General features: G+C 41.7%; 1 protein-coding gene across 4 annotated transcripts in view; it reads right to left on the bottom strand.

Annotated features, from left to right (window-relative positions):
• SMAD1 (SMAD family member 1) overlaps positions 1–23,240 on the bottom strand; it is a 44,713-nt gene that overhangs the window by 3,887 nt on the left and 17,586 nt on the right. For 3 of the 4 annotated variants that reach the window (XM_085058172.1, XM_085058173.1, XM_085058175.1), the window contains exons 2-5: positions 19,769–20,392; positions 7,939–8,196; positions 5,186–5,302; positions 1,175–1,396 (exon numbers count right to left, since the gene is read on the bottom strand). In XM_085058172.1, the coding sequence (XP_084914298.1) occupies positions 1,175–1,396; positions 5,186–5,302; positions 7,939–8,196; positions 19,769–20,168 (997 nt within the window). In that variant the 5' untranslated portion in view covers positions 20,169–20,392. Of the gene's footprint in view, positions 1–1,174; positions 1,397–5,185; positions 5,303–7,938; positions 8,197–19,768; positions 20,393–20,987; positions 21,048–23,240 lie in introns of all 4 variants that reach the window. The other variant, XM_085058174.1, reaches the window with a different exon arrangement.

Below are 23,240 nucleotides of genomic sequence, written 5' to 3'. Positions count from 1 at the left end.
CATGTAGGATTTTGCCACTGACTGTGTGGGTACATACATACTCCCACCTGATCTGCAAAAACGTTTTTGGCTATGTCTTCAAGTTTGGGATTTACTCCTCCTTTCTCAAAGACTAACAGTTCTACATCACCATTACTTGTACACATCTACTTATTGAACTGCATCCTTGTCTCTCCCACGCTCTGCTTTGGTACACATGCAGTTAAGTGCTTCAGCAGAACTCTGCCTGCAGCTGGGTTCCTCTTAACAGGAAAAATGAATGAGGTGTTAAATAAATATCCTGATACTTGGGAAGATGGATGGGGAGGAAAAGAAGGAAGAAGTATTAGCACTTGAGTGGCATAACACAGGTGTGGTGCACTGCTGAGAGCTGCACTAGTTCTCATGAAGAGGAAAGCTCTCCAGACTAGGGGCTCAGACTCGAGGACCTGACAGTTCTCTTTAGCTTCAATTCTTTCCTCCTCTTCATGAATTGGCACATAAAACATACACCCCACTGCTTGGGCATACTGAACCCTCAACTGTCTCACAAAATTTACAGTTTACTAATAATGTAAATAACTAAAAAATTTGCCATGCAGGAATGGCCCATTGCAGGGGGCAAAGTCAGTTTTGCCTGCCATTTGCATTACAGATGAGTTCTTAGAAATGAAGACTGTATTAGTCAGGCATAAAGGTGTCACAAACATAGAAGGGAAGCTCTAAACTCTCACGGAAAGAATCACCAGCCTATGAAAAATGCATTTGGAATAAACTGTATTAGCATGTTATCTCCCAAAATACATGTTAAGATGGCCAATTTATGTTAGAACTAAGGCTACCTAAAAAACTTGGTGCCAAGAACCACAATTTGGATTTCCATATACACCAATAATCAAGATAAATCAAGACATTTCATTAGACAAACTGCCTTAACCTCTCATTCTAATTTAGATTTCAATAGCCTTCAGGCCATTAAAAATTGATTAAGGGTAAAAGCTTCCTGTAATTACACACCAGGTAGGAACAATACTTTGTTTATAAGACTAGGCCAGAAAATTATATGTTTACCAACACAAGCACTTCTCCCACATACTAGGGAAGAGCAGCTTACTCTTGAGGGAAGAGGCCCAGGCTGTCACATCTTGGGAAATGCCACTCCATTCCAAAACGGATGGCCAGATCCCAAACTCACCTTTGCCAATGTGCCGCCTCGTGTTCTCAATGGTGGAGTTGCGGTTGACGTTGGAGAGCAGCCCCAGGCAGAATCTGTTCTTGTTGTTGGAGGGATCAGTGAAGCCATCCACCAGGATGCTGGTGGAGGACGCGTGGAACGCCTCCCCGACGCGATTGTTCAGCTCGTAGTAGACGATGGAGCACCAGTGCTTCGGCTCTTCGTAAGCAACTGCCTGCATATCTGGAAAGCAGCAGTGGAAACCTTACAGCCCAACAGCTGGAATAAAGGCTCAAGGTGTAAAGAGTCATAACCCTGCAGATTTGGGCTACACAGAGTAGAATTGTTTCAACGCAAGAGTCAGAAGAGACAAAGGCTTGCACAAGGTATGAACAGGAAAGTGCAGGAAGCTCCTGGGCACATCCCAAGCAGCGTCCTGGTATTTCTGCCCAATTTTCTTACAACATGCCACGGTGCAGGCCCAGAGAGCAGACAAATGCTGCAACTATACAACTCAGCTTTCTTTCCTATTCAGTAGATGGATTTCCACTTCAGTTCTTTTTACTAGCAAACTACAAGTCACCTGTTTGCTTACTGCAACGTTGTACAGCAACAGGAAGAAAAAGCATCACACAACTGCACCAAAGACTGTTTCTCCCTTTACAAAGAGGTACAGCAAGGCTTAAATACACAATCATAGGATCAATCTTTCAGCATTCAGAGCGTGACCCAATCTTTCTCCTGGGTTTTTTGGGAGAACGGTAGGAGACTTCAGAAAACCTAAGAAAGACTGATGTTTGTCTGCAGAACATGCATGAAACACCTCCCCAGTATGAAGACATACTGCTTGGGATTGGAGGCTGAACAGACCATTAACCCACAGGATCCCAACAGTTGCACCATGCTGGAGAGCAGAGGAACTGAAGGAAGAGAGTATTTAAATGAGGACCTTTTATTCATCAACTGCTACCAAACGCAAAATCTCCAACTGTTCATCACCAAAAAAATCACTTGTTCAGAAATAACAAGGACTTCTCATATCCAGATGCTGCTGACAGGAAGTTCCTTCTTGGCAGCTCTAGACTGAAGCTGGGAACTGTACAGAAAGCTGACAGGCAATTCCTGGTTCACTTCTAATCATTCAAGCTCTAGAAATACATGGAAGTCTTGAAGTCACACTTGTGACTGTGAGTGGGAAACAATTTCTCCAGATGATACCAAAGGTCTTAACCAAAAGTTTTCCAGTTGATGTCCAACAACTCCAGGCTTTTTCATACACCTATCTCCACACAGTGCATATTCTTTAAGGTGCCAAATACACCTACAAATTGCTAAACTGCCTCCACATAAAAGGAGGCTACTGAGGGGTTGTGGTTGCTTTATGTGGTTTCTTTTAAATGAAGGACACTATTTCACTACTGAGACTACAAAAGTGGGACTTGCTGCTAAAACACCAACTTTGCAGATACCAATTACTGGGCAAAGTGCTAAATCAGACTGGTATTATGGGAAAACTTGCTTTTCAGGCCAGAATTTTCGTTCTTCCAGCTCCACGTTTTTACTGATACCAGCCAACTAAGATTAGTGTTCATATTTTCCTCTGTTCACAGATCACACCACTATGAGTTTCTGTTACATGCAAAACAAAAAACCAAAAGTCTCTCTCAAACCAGCAGTACACAGTAGACACAAAACGTGGCAAATAATCAAGAGCAGGATAACACATCCTACATCACTATGCAAAACTTCTGAGCATAATGTTTATTGATAATAACTTGCTTAAAAACACTGGTAAAAACCTGATCTTTCCTGATACTCTGGCACTTTCTATCCCTTCACATCACTGTAAAAAAAATTTAAAAAAAAAAAGAAGAAGAAAGAACAGTCTTTAATTATTAGTAAGAGGTTACTACATTTTTAATTCCCATAAAGATGCCAGCAATTATCAAAGCTGCAGCTTTGCCACAGTTCTCAAAGTCAGGAAGAAATCTTGCCAGCTGGCCATTCTTACAGAATTAATCATATCTCTCTCACACAGATTTCATACTGACTTCCTTACATTTGCTTTAAGTCATGCAGAGCAGGTGCGTTTAGTCTCTCTATTCCCAGCATGGGCCAACAATGGAAATTACCCAACTCCATTGACAGGATGCAGCTTGTTAAATCAAATCTCTTAAGGTTAACAAATCACCATGAAGAATACGCTACTAAAAAGTTTGCAACAAAAATGGTGCAGTAAGTTCACAGTAAAAACTGTTCTTCTACGACCTGCAGCAGGTTGTTTTTTAAGTAATGCAATCACAGCATACATATGTGAATAATAAACATATGAAGGCACCCAAAAGTCTTTATTTTTAATGAAGGGACAGAGATGAAAATCCATTGTGCTAAACTACTAAAAAGGAAAAATATCAATAGACACAATTTTTATTTTGAAATGGCTGAATGGTAAAGAGCAAGAAGAAAAATGTAAAACCTTTTCTCTTTATCACCTCTCATGTAATAGAGGAACAGCACATTTGTGCATTTTGGGAGAGGGACACACATGCAGAGGTCTGCAGTTAGGTGTAAAGATTGATAAATGTATTTTGGGCCAAAATGTAAATTTCTGGCCCAAAATTCCTGAAAACTATTCATATACACAAAGCGTAGTCTGTGTGATCAGCAAAAAGTGGAAATGCTACAGGATGCGTTTTATCACACACAAAAGTCATTCCAAGCAGAGAGTAAATAGGCTAACACAAAATCCATCCAAATTGTTCCAAGAGGGTAGATATCCTTCCTGAAACCAGACATTGAGCTTAGCAGCAAAACAAGTATCAAAAGCCAACCAACCAAGCAAACAAACAGAACACAAACAAAAAAAACAAAAAAATCAAAAAAATCCAAAATGCAACAGCTAAATTGTTCATATGCTTGTGATCTTGATAATCGTTCTGGCACAGCATCCAGTGTGCCAGAATTTCTTGGCGTGGACCACAACTGTGTAATCTGAAGTGTTTTCTAAAGGGGCCATTTCTCACAATGTGATGAATGCACCAAATCCTTTACTCAGCAGTCATGGCTGCTGCGAAGGCTTTAGCAAGCTATGTGTAAAAAGATGTCTGTGTCACACCACATAAAGCAATAGGCCATTCTCTAAATACAGATTTGTGAAGTCTGTAGCAATGCCACACCTCAGGCAGGTAACTCCATATTCTGAACCGTGTTATCACTGTGTGATTCAAAGACAAAACAAAAATGGGAAGAGTGGGTGGAACTACACAAAATACACAAAAAGCCTCACACACCCTTATAACTAGAAGGGTAACTTCTTAAAAGCAGAACATACTTTATAAAGACTGAAGTTTAGAATCTAGGACAAAAATGTAAGAAAAAAGCACAATTTTATAAGAGGTACTGTCTCAGAGGAAAAAACAGAGATATTCCAGTTGCCCATGCAATATGTCTCTGGGTATTCACATAACTAACAGTTTAGCTTCCCTCCTTTGGTCAAGTCTTTGCTTGGAGAGCAATACTTGACCATATCTACTGTCATCCACAATTTAATAGGCTTTCCATAGCTTTAACTGAATTGCTCCAATAAATGAATGTAATCATGACAGAAAAACAGATTCCTCTGCTTGCACACCTGTAATTTTGGTATGACAGTCAGAAATATGCAGCCTCATAGGAGTTCTTTCTGTTCAGAGATTAGTGGAAGTTCCCAGTAGAAAACATAAAATTACTTTGGTCTTTGAGTTGGTTAGGAGTAAGAAAGTATTAAACCCTATATATTTTCCATTTGTAAAGAGTTGTGGGATAGATTCTTGTCTTAAATAAAGATTTACATTTAAAAATAATCTCCAGCTTTACTATTTCTTCCCTTACAACAACAAAAGACAAACTACGTGGCAGTTTTTTTTCTTTTCTGCAGACAAGAATGTTCATGAACAACATCCATCCAAAATTAAAACTCAGTTATTACTAGTAAGTTCTGAAGGTTTTCAGTCTTAAGGAGTGAAGCAAAAAACAAGAAGGAAGTGTTCTTACCTCCTCTATGTACATCAGGGGGAATTGCAGGTGCCATCATGTTGGTATCCATGGGCTGGGAGGTATCGTGTGTCATCGGATCTTCCGGAGGCAGGTAAGCAGGCGGGGGAGTATCAGCTAAATATAGAAAAGGCAGAGATACACGAGTCCTTTCCTCTCTTTAAAGCATATCTACACATCCACATAAACAGCTTGAGCCTGGAAATGCTTCCAGACTGACTCAGCTATAAACTTCTACCCACCAGAAATCTGAACAATCAATCATGGACCTCGAATATGGAAAGCAAAGAACTACTGTGCATATTAAGCACAACTGCAATAAAAAACAACTCTCTTCACCCCACATAAAGCCAAAACAGAAAGCTCAGCTGTGTTTCCAGCCCACAGCTCTGCAGGCTGGAAGTGCCATACAAACATCAGGGCACAAAAAGGTCTCAGGGCCCAGCCAGGTGTAGATATTGAGTAAGTTAAAAGTGAACAGAAGTTGGAGCAGAAAACTTTCAGTTCAAGCTTTTCTGCTTCCAACATAATTGTACCAGCCATGTATGCAAGCATCCCAGATATATCCAGGGCCTTATCACTGTCAGAACAAAGTATTAGTTCTGTTTCCTAGACTGGGAACAGCAGAATGGGTTCAGGAACCCAAATTCTATAGAAGTGGCCATCTGGGTCTGGAATTTATCTGTCAGTGTCTATGTCGTGTCCCATTCAGGGCTGAATCACCAGCACAGAACAAGCCCATGCACAACAGGGCTCATTAACATATGGCTTCCAGCCCTGTTTGAAGTGTCCCAGCCAACACTGCCCTTCAGCCGCCTCTTCCACTTCTGGCAAAGCTTCCCAAAAGGTTTCTTAGAAGCTGCAGGAAGTTGCCAATGTCACAATTTCCCAATACACCAGAAGACACTCTCCTCCAGATCAATTTCACAGAGCTACATCCAAGAGCGAGAAACCCTTGCCTGACCCCTGCCAGCTTTCGCTGCAAATGCTGGGATTAGATTACCTGTGTGCTGTCTCTGCTGCTGCTCATCCCACATTTATTTCCATTACTGAGAGTATGGATTGCAAACTACCACAGAAAATAATCACAGGGGCTTCCAAAACTCTGAAAGCCAAATTAGCATCAACAACAGGCAGGAGAATGCTTTGTAAGTTTGGGGTTTTTTTGTGGAGTGGTAGTTTTGTTTGAATGTTTTTTTTAATGTATTTTTTAAGAAAACACATGTTCATGAAATGCATTAACTACTTATTTTTTAGCAGGTATTTTGTTGAGAGATTTACTACATCTAATGCTGCAGGTGCCTTGCTAATTCTTGAACTCCTTCAGATGTATGAGAAAGCGGCAGAGAAAGAGATGGCAACAGGACTGCACTAAACACTTAACAAACTGCACTGGATTTTGAGCCTCATGTTTTACTAAGCCTTAAATGTTTGTGTGTGTGCAAACATGATGTTGATCATGTGCAAGATTCCAAGGCCACAGGCAACAAATTAACCAGTACCCAGAAAGTTTTCAAGGATAACTGCTTTGCCCCTTTATTTTGTATTTTCCACAAGTCAGCCTCTTTCCCCATTAGTGCAAGATGGACAACTGTCCAGGGCTAAGCATCAAGGACATCAGTATCCTGACCTCCCCTCTAATTCAATTTCTTCACTGCAGCTGCTGACATTAAGGGCATGTGGACAGAACAGACCTTCAAAGATCAAGTGAACTTCCACAAGCCAGCATTCAGGAAGACCTTGTTAGGTCTTTATCTCTGTTGGAAGAGCCCCAACCACAGCAATCATGTTTAAAAAAATAAGAAGAAAAAGACAGCTGGTTTCACAGCAACTTCTCACATTTTTTAGAAAAGCCAATACAAACTCTCTTTCCTTCTTCCAAGCAAATTCAGTAGTCTTCACTCACAAGAGAAAAATTTGAAACAATTATCAAGAGCAGAAATCTATGGATATTAATTTCATGTAACAGGAAACAGATTTTCACAAATCTGCTGCTTTGTTTACACATACCCTCCCTCAGCCCCTGAAGAAAACAGGCAAACAACACCAGTAAGCATTTGTACTGCATCCTTCTCCCAGCATTTAGATCAAGAAATCCACCACAGACTGCTTCTGCAGTTTTTACCCATCTGCATGTAAATACCAAAAAAAGGCAGCTTCATGGAATTTTCTATAGACAAAGTCAACAGTCAGTCAACAAAGGAAGGCCCTAACTTCTCTGACTTTAGGTAATCAAACAGCCTGAGGAGTCCTTTTAAGGGCCTGTTTTTCAGTGGAAGTATATTTGCTTCTTGAAATTACACCACTACGTGAAGAAATTGTAATCAAGTAACAATAATATGATCACCTTGAGAAATACTCTTTTTCTGCAGAACTAAAGCCTTGTGCTGAATCTATGATGCTCTCTTTCTTGAACAAGGATGATCTCTAGCATTACACTTCTGGTGCATTGAACACTATGCTTTGTGGGCTAAACTGCAGAACTGGTCCCCATAACATTTTGGATTCTCCCCCGCACAAGTTTTACTGTAACATTTTAAAGAGTTAACATTTTAAAGAGTGTTTGAAAGAGGGACAATATTAAAGCCTTCAATATTACCAGAAAAAGAGATTCTATACTCTTTATTACCCTCCATCTCTTAGCTTGCTATTGAACACAAGTGTTGGTTGATAATTTAGTGTTATTAAGCAAAAAACCCACGATAGCAGTGATGCCCAACCCCTTCTCCCTTCTGAAGGGAGGCCGACTGTACCTGGCATCTGGAAAGGACTTCCCGGGTCTGAGCTGGCTGGAGAGTGCGGATAGGTGCTACTGCTGCTTCCAGGAGAGTTTGGATAGCTGCTGTTGGGCGAGTGGGGGAATGGGTGACTGTTGGGCTGCTGGAAAGAGTCCGGGAAGGTCGCGTTGTGCGGCATGTGGGGCTCGTTTTGGCCCAGGTTGCGGAACTGGGCCAAGAGGCTGTGCTGGGGGTTGTACTCGCTGTGCCTTGGAACCAGCACTGGAGGAAGGACTGCAAAGGGAGAAAGAGAGAAAAGCCACAGCATTAGAGACTCAGTTCTGAAGGTATACAGGGGAAAAAGCTCCCCATTCTTCCTCCCCTGCGGCATAGCCACATCTGCCTCAAAAACAAGGTAGTCAAACCTAGGAGCACATGTCCAAGCAAGAACTCTTTCCCTTACATCCGGTTACTGCACAGCTTGAATCCACAGCTCCCTGGTTTGCCAGATGGGAACTGGTTTTCACAGAGGGCCAGTGAAGAAGAGCCAAGAACAAACCACAGTTCTGTGTTTCAGTTTTACTCGCACGAAGAGACGCTGGGAAGAGCCTGACAATGCTGACATGCAGTTCCTCCTGCTGCACTTGTGATCCTACTAATCACCTAATGGTCTGCAACCCAAACCCTTGTTAATAAAAACAGAATTTTTTTTTTCTGAAGACAATACTAATAGGCCTTGAACTCAGTCTGGTCCCAACAGCTGTAATTTTATTTTTAACCTGGACTATGTTCTTACAAGTTACTATTAAAACAGTTATTAACCCTTCAAGTCAGCTTACAAAATGTGCAATTTAAACAAAATTATGTAGTTCAAAAAAACCAACTGAGCAGCAATTGAGCTGCAACTATGTGTTACTATGGGATCAGAGAAACATCACAAACTACAAGTCTCACCACACTTCTGAAGCCTTCTCAGCAGAGAAACAAAGGTCTCTTTCAAACTGGAAACATGAACATTATACCAGATAAACTAAGATAAAAGAACCAACTCTTTTTCCAGTTCCTCAGCTTCTATCTTTGAATGCCTCACAGCAAAGTCCAAGTTAACCGAAGATTAAAAGCTCTTCTTTTCACAGAAATTTTTGGGTGATGGATAGAAGAGAAGAGGCAAGGTCTGGGAGGAGGGAGGTCCATGCACAAAGCAGTGGAAGAGAAATATCAAAGCTAGTCCTCTTCACATCTTCCCTCTTTGGAACCTCCATTTCCCACATCCATGGCTGGGAAGAAGCAGGGCTGGAAGAACTGCCCCCCGGATAGCCTGCCTTCAAGAGAGGGTGCCAAAAACCCAACAAAACCTAGGGAAAACAAGCCAAGGCTACCACCACCTCTCCTTGAGACTGGGCACACAGAAGAGGAACAGGAGCATGTGTACACAACAAGCCTATACAGCCATAACTGTAATTCAGATTAAGAAAGGTGTTTTGGAGACAGCTGCTTTATTAAAAGGCTGAATTACAAACTAATTGCAAAAAAAAAAAAAAACCAAACATTTTCTTGACATAACAAACAGGTTCTTCCAGGACACTGGGGCATCCTTACTCTTCCAGCACTTTGCTATTACAGAAGTTCTGTACAGCACTCAGGTATTTACTTCAGTGTCCTGGAGTCCAAGAGTACCAGGATACCACTCGACACACGGGCATGACACCAGGTCTGAGGTCTAGGTTCATGTTTATGAAGGGATATAAATGAATGCCACACTAAAAACTCACTCTCTATTCCTAAAGTCACAGACTAACTAAAATGAGAAGTGAGTTTCCCTTGGCTTTTTTTTTGCAGATGCTTAAGAGAGAAATTAAGCCACCATTTTCGCCTGCTAGTGGCATCAATGCATGAGCAGTCTGATCCCAGAAATCTTCACTGAACATACAATGAAAAAATCCCAAACCCTCACTACTGAAATTAAGGCTGCCCAAGTCAGAAGCAGATTTTAAGGATTTAATGTAATCTCTCAATTTCTTAGCGTAACTTCACTGAGATTCCAACAGATCTCAAATATTTGAGGCAGATGTCACCCCTAAGATTTGTTTAGATGTCAAAAGCCAACTCCACTTTACAAGGCATAGACAAAGTTCCTAATTATGGTGTTTTCTGAAACAAAACACATCCATCTGTCATTCTATGAAAGTACTAAATTGCAAAACACCCCAAGAGAAGCTGCATGTCCCTCAGCTGTACAGACTGTTTCTTGCTCCAACACAACAATTCTTACATGTCTCTGGAAAAGGCTGTTCAAAAAAAAAGTTACTCAGCATTCAGATGGACATCACACAACATTCACACTATGTCAGAGCCAAGCTCTCTGAATATTAGGGTCTCTCAGAATTAAGCTTGTTCTGTTAAACCAAGCAGTCCTTTTGCAGCTAGGTCAAGTACTATTTAATTGTCAAAGTCAACATTTGCTGGGCTAAAAAATTACCAGTGAAAAAAATTAACAATGAGATCATGTGTTAAAATGTATTATTTTCCCTTTCCTGTCTTTATGATTCTTCCTTACTTTTCCAAGCATTAAAAACACAGCTTTCCTATCTCTTCCCTTCCTATGGATGAAGGTCAAACCATTAACTTTTCTGGAGTTAATTTGTGCAGAAAGTACATCACCTACCTTTCCCATCCCCTACCTCACATTAAACAATGACACACATGACATCAGAGGAAGCCACATGATTTACAGCATTTTAAAATAGCAGGAGAACAGGATATTTTCTGTATGTTTTCTGTAATTAAATTAATGCAGTGCCAGATTTTCCCAAGGTATATATACATGTTTTCTCCTGTTGGGCAGAACCACTGCTGAAGTTCAGAAGGACTTGAGATAAAAACAAGTCTCCTTTTCCCAGGTGCCCTTCATGCCAACCCACGCTTTTTGTCCAACCCTGCCAACCTCAAGTGATTAAATGCCAATTTCTTCAAAATATACACAGAAAAGGCGGAGGGGGGGAATAATACAACTGGTATTGATACAGCATAAATTGTCTCAAAAATATCATGGCAGAATTTACTTTGAGTGCTGCCCCTAATTCATGTCCTCCCTGCATATACACAACCTTCAAGGAGGAGGAAAAGCCCTGAAAGGCCACATCAGGTGGGACAGAGACTGCAGCGCTCCAATTACTCCAGCTCCAAGTCACTCACTGCCATAACGTGATCTCCCTGCAGCTCCTGGCTTTTTTGCAGGGAAGCTGCTCCTAGTGGAGCCACAGAGGAGTTAATTTGAGTGCTGTTCACTCAGCAATGAAGACATGAGCAAGGAATGGGCCCTTTGGAGCATGGAAGGCTGCCAGGAGTTCAAACCATAAAGGGGGATGCACACCCTTCTTGAACCCCTTGCCCCTGTGTAAGGCACTGAGCTTCTGGTCAGGTTGCAGACCTCAACCACATGGAATAACAAATTACTGAGGCTCAGTCCAGCAGGGGAGGAGGCTGATCTCTGCTGCAGCTGCCAGCTCCAGGAAGAGGCATAATTGAAGGGGAGAGAGCATGAGAGAGTTATTCGGTGCTAAGCCAGCACACCTGTTGCTATAAAATAATGAAGCAGTGCACATCTTTGCTGTGCAGATCTCTGCAGGATGTGGCTCTAACCATCTGCAAACAACGATTCCTCTCTTCCTCTTCAGCGGAAGGGAACACAGATACAATAATTTATTTTTTTTTAATTATCATCAGTATCATCAGCATATATTTAAAGGAAATATACTATTGAATACACTGTTGTCTTAAAAAGCTACTGCAACAGATTTGCAAACTCAACCTCATAAAAGTTAATGGAGAAGAACCACAAGTCATCCTACAGCTTGATTTCTGTAATTCTTCAAACACTGGATTACAAGGTTTTTGTGTGCTGTACTGAGGCTAAATTTTGCTCCCAAGTTTTTCTGTCAATGTGGTCCTGGAGTTGAGAGTTAATACATGACTACTACCAGTAAGGTTACTAGTAAGGAAGGGGAAGATAAACCCTGTGGAAGTAGGCTGGGTATGTTTGTGGAACTGTAGCTGAGATCCTGTGTCTGTCAAGACAGCCTGGGAATTGGGGAGCTTGTTTGTACCATGCAAATAAGACCAAGTATGCCTGCACCAAACAAGAGGAGCTGTATTAAAGAAATTAGAGCTACAGAGCAATTTCACCCACAGGGCTATTTCATCTAGGAGCCAAGAATGCCAAAAATACAGAAGATAGACCAAAGGCAACCTGGCTTTTCAGATAAATGTTCTGACTAACCACACCAAGGAAGAAATGCTTTTATGAAAATGGAATTGTGGCCTTTGAAGAAACTTACTGATCTCTACTCTTTTTATCTCCAGCATGTCACCCTGTTCTTCTTCAGAAAACTCAACAGCTGTGCTATCCTAAATAAAGATCTTGCTTTTCTTTTTTGTTCTATTTTCACATTCCAATGATAATGATTTTAGCAAACACAGAAAGTCTCCAATTTATGAACATAACTTCTTTTTTTTAAGTTTCTCTATGAAAAACCCCAAACTAATTCTATCCAAAGGATCTGCTTTACTTTCAAAGGAGCATATTTTCTATGCAGATGGATTTTGATTATCTTACACAAGCCCAGATGACAGCTAGCTTCCCTCAAGGGCTCATTTTTTCCACACCCCTTGCATGTTATGTGAAAATTTGAGAAGGTATCCTTTCCACGTATGGAAATTGAAAGACCATGTAATGAAATACAAGGGGCAACATATAAGCAAGCAAACTTTGATCCACTTTCCCTACCAAAGCAGATTCTACTTCTTCTGTAAAAATTTTATTTTAAAAATAAATGAAAAAAGAAAAATATAAGCAATTGGTGCTGTACTTTTTGCTCTTAAAAACCATGACTTAGTTGACATACATCCTGTAGAAGGATTTATACCATAAAAGGGCCCTCAGTGCTAATGAAGACCTGACAAAACTATCATTAGACAGAGCACTTTAATTTCCAAGCATTATATAGCTGCATTTTCATATGAATTTATGCAAAGCCACATATGTTTTGCCAGAAAAACAGAACTGCAGGTTGGGAAGGAGGGAAATCCTAAAACTAAAGTTCATGCTATCTGGAAATATGAAAATCCTGCAAAGACTAAGTTATAGGAAAAAGGAAGAATTAGGAAAAGAAGAAAAAAAACCCAACAAAACCAACAAAAGACAGCAGCTGTGTTAAACTAACAAATTTGAACCCTCCTGAAGGCTCCCAGCTTCATTTCCTGCCTTTGAGGTCACAGCAGCTGAAGCTGCTGTGGCATCCTGATGAGCTGTCCAGTCCCACGGTGGGAACAGAGCAGGTACCAGCACATGCTCAGCTGAACGTGCTTCATTTGGTTTGCTCTCTGCAACACTAGAGAGTCACTGAAGCATCCTGACTGCAAGGCCTTGCCAAGATCTCCCGTGTAAACAGTGGAACACTGCGTAGAGAGAAAACTTTTTATGTCATTAGGTTTTCTCATGTTGCCTGAGTCATTCTTGGTTAAAAATATAAAATTAATAAGCATTGTGTCAAAAGCAATCTCTGAGGATTGAGCTACTTAAAGCTCTTCCAGTAACTCTTGGTTGTGTTATCACAGCTTTGCTTTGCCTTGCTGGTTTCGCAAAAGCAGAAGTTCCAGTCTTTTAGACTTTTGCTCCAAACCTGTGTTCTAGGAATTTTAGCTGTTCAGCAACCTGGTTTAGGTGACAGACAAACTTTCTACTCCAGGAGAAAGCTGAGAGCTGTCCTGTTTTCTCAACTCTTAATTTTATTTTGCAGTTTTGGGAGACCCCACAGCTTGACTTCTCATTATTCATAGTTACAAATGAAGACTGTACCAAAAAAAAAGGCAAAACAGTTGTTACTTTACTGACTTTGCTTTTACATCAGACATCTGGTCTAAATGCATTTGACAAGTAATATTAGGACATTTCCTGCATTACAATATTCAGCTAACATTAGATTTTATTTGCGGATGCTCTGATAAGCTGACATTCTGATTAAACTTACATTTGTCAAGGTCCATTTCAGAATTTAGTTCTAATTGTACGCACATTAGTGAGGGAGTCCTTGTAAGCAGATTTGGTGGAGGAGCAGTCCTGATGCAGGAGGAAGTCACAGCGATAGTGTGTATTAACTCAGACATTTACACAGACCAGAGTTCAAATTACCTGCACGAAAGCCACAGTCACCATCCTACTGAGTAGGTTAAAACTTGGAAGTCTGGTCTTTCAAATCAGAAGAAAAATCTGTATCTGGTTAATTTCAAAGAAAGAAAATACACCGGAAATAGGACAGAAACTTATCTTTCTTGACAACTTTTATCCCTTTATTGCAGTTTCTTTTTCTGGCACGTGGTAAGGCTAGACAAGGAAAGCCCTGCTGTTAGACCATTCCCTCCTTCCACCTCCTTATTTCAGCTCCTCTTCCCCAGGTCAGCTCTGGCAGCGAATTGTAGAACTGACTTCTGCAAAGCCAAAATGAAGGAAGTTTTATACTGCTTGCCAAGCAAACTGACAGTTGCTTTTGCTATTTTGAGGAACCATCCTATAATTGTGCCCACCTGTTGTAGCAATGCTATTTTTAAAGTCACACCCAAGTGCTCACACAGCCGTACAGCAAAACTTCTCATGGGTGATTCTCTGCTCCCTCACTCACAGCCTGCAGAGAGTCACACCCAAGTGCTCACACAGCTGTACAGCAAAACTTCTCAGGGGTGACTCTCTGCTCCCTCACTCACAGCCTGCAGAGACGCAGAAATCCTGCTACGGGAATCAAGGAGGAACAAGGATTTTTCTAACTTGGTTCTACATATTAACTCTGAAGGGATGCAGCAGTTTGCCCTCCCTTACACACCAGGAGCAGCTTCCCTTGCACCTTTTCCTCTTCCCCTCTCTTGTCTCCCCTTCTCCCAGATGCCTGGCACTGCTGGCATTATCCTCCACCAGGCATGGTTCTGTGGGAGCCTGCAGTAGGTGTGTTGCTTTACAGAGCCTCACTGAGAGCAAAAAGCAAAGGAGATCAAAGACAAATATGAAAATAATCAGGTTAAAGTCATAGGCAGAGAGTCCACACCAAGAGCAAAACCAGCATGACACACCTAGCACTCTCCTCAGAGCCTGGGGACCTGGCCTGTTCTCGTGGTAAAAAGCAGCTGTACATACAGGTAAAGTGTTTCTGGCCAACAACAAGCTTGCTGAAACAGACAGACACTTTGAATTCATGGCTATAATTGAAAGGACCATCACAATTTTTAGGCAGAATTGAAAATTCAACCATTATGACAGTGTATTTGTCTGCATCACCAAAATGCAACCACTGCTTGCCCCAGTTTGACTGGAACATTGTTACCATCAGCTTTATAAAGCACCTCAATGTAGAGGGGCTCTCCAAAGAAGACAAGCTTAACGGAGGAGACCCATCCAGCCTTTTTTATCTATGCTTTGCTGGTAATTGCAAAAAACCAGGGGATAGCTATTTACAGAAACACTGCACCTTCAACCTCTTCCACAGGTTAAACATGAAAAAAGTTAATTTCCCTTTTGCCTCCTTGTAACAAATTATAAAGTCAAAACCTAGCAGGATGATGGGCAAGGACGCTGAGTAGAGGCAAACAAAACTCTGCATCAGGATGGAGGAGAGCTGGTGTTCACTAGCACTTCAGAAAATTTAAAATTCAGTTTCTTCATCTTCCTTCCTTCCCCTTTAGCTAGGCAAAAGAACTGAACCTCCTCCCCTAAAGCCACATTAGAAGTGTGACTTATTATTATTATTTTTAATAGCCGTGCCAATTTAAGCACCTCTTCATCCTCCCTGTTCCATATTCCAAGCTTTTTGTTTTGCTGTTAGACCAAACAGGATCCAGGTTTCTTTTTTCCCCCTAAATTCTGGATGATATCTTTCATTTGGTCCCAATGACATAACTGAGGACAGTGGCAAGCAGTAGAGGCTGTATCTCCACAGAAACCTAAGGAATAAAAGATGGGAAGGAAGTCTCAGGAGAGACTTTACACATTCTTCAGCAAAACCGGAGAGGTCATTGGTGGCATTTTCAGAGGGATGAGAAACATTGTGTCTGGTTTTTTCCCACAGCCTCGGTGTATGCTGTACACCTAATTATTTCTCAAGTCTTGATCATACTTAAGGATAATCCCAACAAATCTCTAAACCAAAAATATAAAATTGAGGAGAAGAAGCAGATTCAGCCAAGCAAACACACCAGCTCAGCTAAGCGTGCCAGTTTTTAAGGGGCATCACATTCAGACCTTGCCCTCCTTAATTAAAAGCTTTGCTTTGTCTTGCCAAGGGAGAAATCTGACAGCCATTAACTACCCTGCCCAGAAATAATTCTGCACACAACAGACGTAAGGAACAGCAGCAGTGAGCTACTGTAATCCATCTCAGAGATATCTCCTCCTGGCACTCAAATGCAAGGTTGCATTCCCACCCCCAGCAACAAGAGCTTCTACTTTCTCCTCTCGTGTCCCTCCACCTCCACTCCGTCCCGGGTGTCCTCTGCAGGGCCATGTTGGTACAGATGTTCCCGCAGCCAGGATGAAAGTCCCTGTTCTGCCCTGATCAGTCTGAAAGATAACACAGCAGGGGAGGGAAAAAGTGACTGTGATCTGGTTCAGCACAAGGCCACGGGAACAGCTGTGCTGGCACAACACAGCGAGCAGGAGCAGTGCATGCACCCCGCCCTGGAGCAGGGCTCCATCTCTCTATCAGCTCGCTGGTTCCAGGCTGAGCCAGTGTCACAGTGACACAGCAAGGCCACCCTTCCTCACCTTCACCCTGTGCCCCCATTTGGCTCCACAGTGAGCGAGCTGAGGGCACTGAGCTTGCCAAGTTAACTGTGCCAAAAAGTCATTTTCTGTGAGTTTAGTTGTCCTGATTGACGCACCACAGCATTACACAGGTCCCCATGCCTCCCAGTCAGGTTAGGCACAAGCATGGTCCTATCATGTCACACCCATGTGCCTGTCAGATGCCACGCTTCCCTCTGTGTGCAGGGACACTGGGAGATTCCCTGTTTGAGACCGCTGATAGTTTTCTGCCTCCTGTCACTGCTTACAAGCTGCTCCTATCTAGCCTGGCTAACAGAAAAATCTCACTTAGATTCAGGTGGAGCTTTGTAGCTGGCAGACACACCACAGAGTGCCAGTTTTCATGTTTTCCAAGCTTATCTTCACAAGCTAAACAGTGAGGATGGAATAAGGTATCAAGGTAGAAAATCCATCCATGCCTCTGGCACTGTGGAAACTGAGATGCGTCCACAGCACTGATTTCCCAACAAAGAGCATTACATGACTTTCCACATTTGAGATTCACCACTGATCTGTTACTCAAACCTTACACAACACTGAAACAAATCACACAGCAATCAGCAGAAGAATGAAAGGACAGATGCCATCCCATGCACGGATCCCACCCTTCAGCTCTCCAGTAACTGGTTCTGCACAGAACAGTTACATAGAGACCACGCTGTCAAGCAGAGGCAGAACTCCATGATGTACCTTGCACACAAAACATGTATCATACGCAATCTGAGTTTCCAATTTTGCTTTGTCAAGAGAAAGCACATTTCTTAGCCTTCTGGCTGTGATGACAGCCTGAGAAACACAAACCTTGCTATCTGTTCGAGTCCACAGACTGTTGTAAACAGTGACTCATGCATGAATTCCCATTACCCATTAATATCAAAGTATAAGCACTTAGGCAGCAATAATGGTGGTTTAATGTCCTGGCAAAAATGGGAAAAAACAGTTAGCAGAATTTGGGAGTGACTGTCAGGAAATGAAGGTAAAGACCATGCTTGGAGAGGACAGCAAAAACAAGGAAGGGACAGTGAAACAAAAGCCAGAAGTTAGGGAGCACAGCTCTCCTAGCCAAATAGGAGTTCAGCTACCACCTGTTTCCAAAAGCCGTGTTTTCCCATTCCGCTCTCTGCAATATCCCTCAAAACAATCTGTGGCTGACTGAATACAAACCCCTCCAACATCACACACCCAGCCTAAAATGTACATTTTAGTTAGACATCTTCTGAAAGTTTTACTCTATCTTGCCTAACTCATTTAAGTGAACACAGAATATGGATATAGTCTCATGCTGCAGCAGGGGAGGTTTAGGTTGGACATTAGGAAGAATTTCTTTACAGGAAGGGTAATTAGATGTTGTATTGTGCTGCTCAGGGAGGTGGAAGAGTCACCATCCCTGGAGGTGTTTAAGGAAAGACTGCATGTGGCGCTTAGTGCCATGGGCTGGTTGACATGATGTTGTCTGGTCAAAGGGTGGACTCAGTGATCTCAGAGGTCTTTTCCAACCTAAGTGATTTTGTGATTCTGTGAAGTGTCAGGATATTTACAAATACCTGGTTTTAAATATAGCATAAATGGTCCATATGATAATGTTCTCAAACTCAGTAATTGTTTTCAATACTAAAGAAAAATGAGTTAGAACATATAATTTGGCATTACAGTAAGAGCCCCACTGTTGCTCAGTTTGATAGAAATAGAGGTGTTTCAGGAATCTTAATTTTCAGTATTTTGGAATATGGAATGCAAGCAACTAACCCAGACACGTGCAGACAGCTAAAAGCACAAGGACATGACTATTTTACGACCCCACTTGTACTTAAAATGAAATTAAGAATTTTTTTAATTTTAAATTTTTAAAGAACTGTTTTTCCAGAGCTGAGTTCCTTTGTTCAAGCTGCTGCTGCATAAATACATATATTATGGGTATTGCATCTGTCATTCACATGATTTCCAAGTTAATATCATCACACCGAAGGGAAATATTTAACATCAAGATATGCAGTGTGCATTGCAGATCCAAGACAAATGTAATTTCCATCCCCAGCAAAACAATCTTGCAACAACTTCATTTCCATCATGGCTCTGTGTATCCTTGCCACTCTACAGACAGCTGCAGAGCTTTTGAAATGGCTAACACTGATGGACTTCCCACATTTAAACCAGGGAAGTCCACCCATTATGCAGTGCATTTCTGCAGCTGTCCCTGTACAGCCTCACAAACAGCTGGAGACTAGTGATGACACATCTAAGCACAGCTCATCTTAGCCCCTGGAAGTATTCCCTGATAATAAAATTGCATGAGTAAAATTAAGTACGGAGTTATCAAAGAGGTTTGGCCCTTGAAGAGGAGACAGGGAGAATGGGTGGCACCTTAAAAAAAGTAGTGAGGCAGTGGATAACAGGTAAGGAAACTGTGTCTGCAGAACAGCTGACAGTAAAATTTCACATATAATCAAACAGTGCTATCAAAGTTTAAATTGAGGGGATTATATTCTGCTGTCTAAACTCAAAGTCTTTTATGAAGGCAACAATTCTGGGAGATCCTAAAGACAATATTATTTTCTGTGGGATGAAGAAACTAAAGTGATAAAGTGAAATAACAATTTAGAAATACTACTACTTGTATTACTACTGCTGTGCATCAGAATGGTTCTCTTGCACAGATAATGCAAATAATCCTTTATGTTAGCCTGCAAAGTTTCATACAGATTCATTGACCTGCACCGTTGAGTTAACAACAAATTAACTGAGGGATAGTGGGTACCAACATTCCCAGATGACAGCAGACCCAGCAGCCTCAGGTACATACTAAAACTACCTCTGTGTAATAATAAAACACACAAGGGAAGCATTTGCCACGTGAAAGGGAGAGCTGCTAATTAATACCTCCATCCAGATAAACTGCAGAGGAAGAATCTGACATGTGCAAACAGCCACTTTTGCTTATTTAAGCCAATGAGTCACATGATTAATTGCCACACTTTGCATTGTTCAGATAAGGTGTAAAAGTACAAACAAGGAAGAACCTACCAGGACTTTCCACCCGCTTGTAGTGGTAGGGATTGATGCAAACCTCCTTCTGTTTTGAACCAAAGGGGAACTCACAGCACTCCAGAGGTTTCAGTTCATGATGGCTCTGCAGGTCTGGCCAGCGCCACACTCTGCAGTAAATGACGTGTGGGAGCCCTTTCCGGTGAGACACCTGCAGCCGGCCGTCCAAGGAACGAGGAATTGTCACACAGTTGCTGGGCTGACCAGGACAGCTTAGTGCTTTTTCCAGCTCCTCCATAGCACCTTTTTTCTTCTTCAGTTTTTTCACCAATGCATCAACAGCTTTCTCTGCCCATTTCTCTTCTTCATCCCCTTGCTTCCACCCCAACAGCCTCTTCACTGCTGGGCTGGTGAAGGAGAATAAACTTGTCACATTCATGGTGATCCCACTGTGGTGATACCACAGAACCAAGCAGGAACGACTGCCCTGTTCTTCCACCACCACCAGGGTAGAGCAGATTGTGTCAGCAGTCAAAAGCAGCCTGTATCAAACAATTCTGGTCCTTGCTCCTTTTCAATCCTCCGGTCCCAGGAAGGCAGCGCTGACATCCCCCCTTGATGGTCACAACCTTCTCATTATTCGAAATCCTTCTGGTTGACAACCTAAAGGAGAGTATCAGAGAAAAACAGGGAAAAAAGGGATTTTATCGTTTAAGTTAACGTACAACAGTTAAAAATATCCCCCACTTCAACCAAGAAGAGTGGTGTGATCAAAAAACAAACAAAAACAAAACAACAACAACAACAACGTGCTGACAACATCCAGGACTAGACTCAAGGCAGATCTGATGAAAACTTAAGCAGCAGGACCTGTTGCTGAGCCCACTAGATCTAGCCTAAAACAGTCCCTCAATTTAAATTTTTAACTATTAAGTGTGAGGAGTGCTACACTCTGCCCGTCATCTGTTGAAACCTTAACAAGCAGAACACCTCAAGGAAACAGTGCAGGATCACTAGTGGGTTTTTTATTATTTATCTTAAAGAGCAGCTGGAAACAGTATTCCTCAACAGCAATGTGCTGCCCAGCTCTCTCCAAACTGCCAGGCATGAAGTTAAAAAATCACTGCACTAGACTAGAGTACAACTTAATCTGAAAAAAAAAAAAAAAAGTTCAGTTTCACCTCTGACTTACTTTGAGGAACAAAGCAAAAAAAAAAGAAAAATGAAACTAGCAAGATCTCAGCCATCACTTACTCACAGGAGGAAGAGAACTGCACCTCTCCACCCCACCCAAAAGTCCTCAGAGCTCCTAAGTAGCCTGTGAGGGAAAGCTATCATGAACTTCACCGATTACACACTGACCCTTCCTGCTGCAATGTCTGTCTGATATACTCAAGGACACATGAAGGAGTGGGAAGGGTGAGGAAGTCCAGATAAGAGGATTTTAGACAGCACAGTGGTCCTCAAGCTGGGAGACAAGGAATGGGACTGAAGCGATGGGTCAAGAGGGGGAGGAATGCCGCATCGGAAGGAGTCCCAGCTGCAAGCAGCAGGTTTTGCATGTGTCCAGGCTGGGAGCAGGCAAAAGGCTCTGGCAAGGGAAACAAAAGAGACCCAGGACTGGCAGGGAGGAGAAAATGAGACAAAGAGCACCACACCACTGATTTTCAAATAGACAGACAAGACAGGAAACATATCCTGGACTGGATACCAACAGGTTGCAGAGGAAGGGAGAAGGGGAAAAGGATATGAATGTTTTTGTTGCCATCAGAACACCACAAAAAACACCCAACCAACCAGCAATCTATACACACAGAGAATAGAAGGTGTCAGCACACTCACGTCAGACAGGATTTCACAGCTATACTAAGAAAAGATGGCAGACCTTAAAATTGCAAATGCTATGGCACGCTTACTCTCTTGACTGCCGTACATTGCAATGGTTTCATAGTACACCACTGTAGTTGAAGAACTTTTTATGTAGAAAACCATCCACTTCAAATTAACTTGTCACTAAAACAGTTATCTAATTTCAGAGGTTCAGTTTTATTAGGTTGAATGCATAAACTACATTTATGTGAATAATGATTATGGACTAAGACACAGGCAATGTCTACCTACACTTCATACAGGTACATCCCATTTATTTCACGCTAAGAATTGTATTTGAAATAATGTTAATGCAAGGCAAGATTTGCATGAGCCTGCAGCAAATTTAAGAATTTGCTTTGTTACGTGGGCTTGTGCTATACTGTTAAATGAACTGAAACTCCATTACTGTCACTGACTGTACTCCAGGTATACTTTATCCTTACATGCACTGTAAAGTGCTCTATTAAAATGCTGTGCTAATTTAAGAACTGAATTACCAGAACCCAAGTGCATGTGCCTTAAATCTGCTTGTAACTGAGTTACTCTCCACTCATACACAGTTTCTGTCTCAATCAATATTCTAATATCTTTTTTTCTAATATCTTTTTTTCTGCACTTTTCAAACAAAAGATACAGGTTCCACACACAAAAGTTACACATTCCAAAAAAAGTAAAGCTTTCTACTTCACCAAGTAAAGCTTTCTACTTCATATCCACTCAAATAAACAGGAAATATTTAAAAGGCTTGAGTTGAAGCTCTAATAAAGAAGAAAGTACAAAGTCTAAATTTCAACCCCAGCTTCATTCAACATTCAACACTGATAATGTTTGCAGATGTGGTTCTGCCTAGATCTGACCCATTTTTCACCAAGCAACTTGCTGTGAAAAAGCAAAAAGTCCTATCTATTAAGACTGTATGTTTATATCAGTGCCTGAAAATACAACCCTAACATGAGCTAGTACATGAGCTCTGCACAAAGATGATGCTCAGATGCAGCTCCGAGTAGTCAGACCAAAAGAACAGATTCTCTGAAGTTTTTGGATCAAATCTTGCAGCGCACACATATCCCACTCCCACAATCATGCACTCCAAAACAAATTCCAGCCTCACCATCAAAGGTATGGTGGCATCTCTGTGGCAACAGCTGCTGTGAGCAGGAGGAATAGCATTAGGCACAGTGCTTTGAGGTGTGCTTGGAAGCAATGCAGCTCAGCAGGACCCAGCTGGCCACCAGCCTCCAGCCAGGGATTCCTGCTGAAGTCCTACCTCCAAAACAAAGCCTAAGCACACTGCAAGCCCTGAACAAGCAGCAAGGTAAGGAAAGGGGGAGAAAACTCACAGGCTGCTGTATGCTAGTTACTCTAAGCTCTAAAACCAATATTAAGCTAAAAAAAAAAGAAAAAACAAACGAAAAAAGAAAAACACAACAACAACAAAATCAAACAAATAAAACCCAAACCACAGTGTATGTGGAGATTTTTCATTTCCAAGAAGCAGAGAGCTTGTCCGCAGGGCTGAGCCCTAGCCAGTACATTCCATTTCCCTTTCTGCCACTCTTGGTTTCTGCACTGCATCATTTCCTGTATTACTTCTGCACAAAGTGGTCTTATCAGCTGGAAGTGCAAAATAAAGATTAAA

Source organism: Lichenostomus cassidix, chromosome 4 (genome assembly GCF_008360975.1).
Source record: "Lichenostomus cassidix isolate B80296 chromosome 4, HeHo_3.0, whole genome shotgun sequence".
NCBI classification, from domain to species: domain Eukaryota; kingdom Metazoa; phylum Chordata; class Aves; order Passeriformes; family Meliphagidae; genus Lichenostomus; species Lichenostomus cassidix.
The sequence above is the reverse complement of the archived record's forward strand: the minus strand, read 5'-3'. Positions and strand labels throughout refer to the sequence as shown.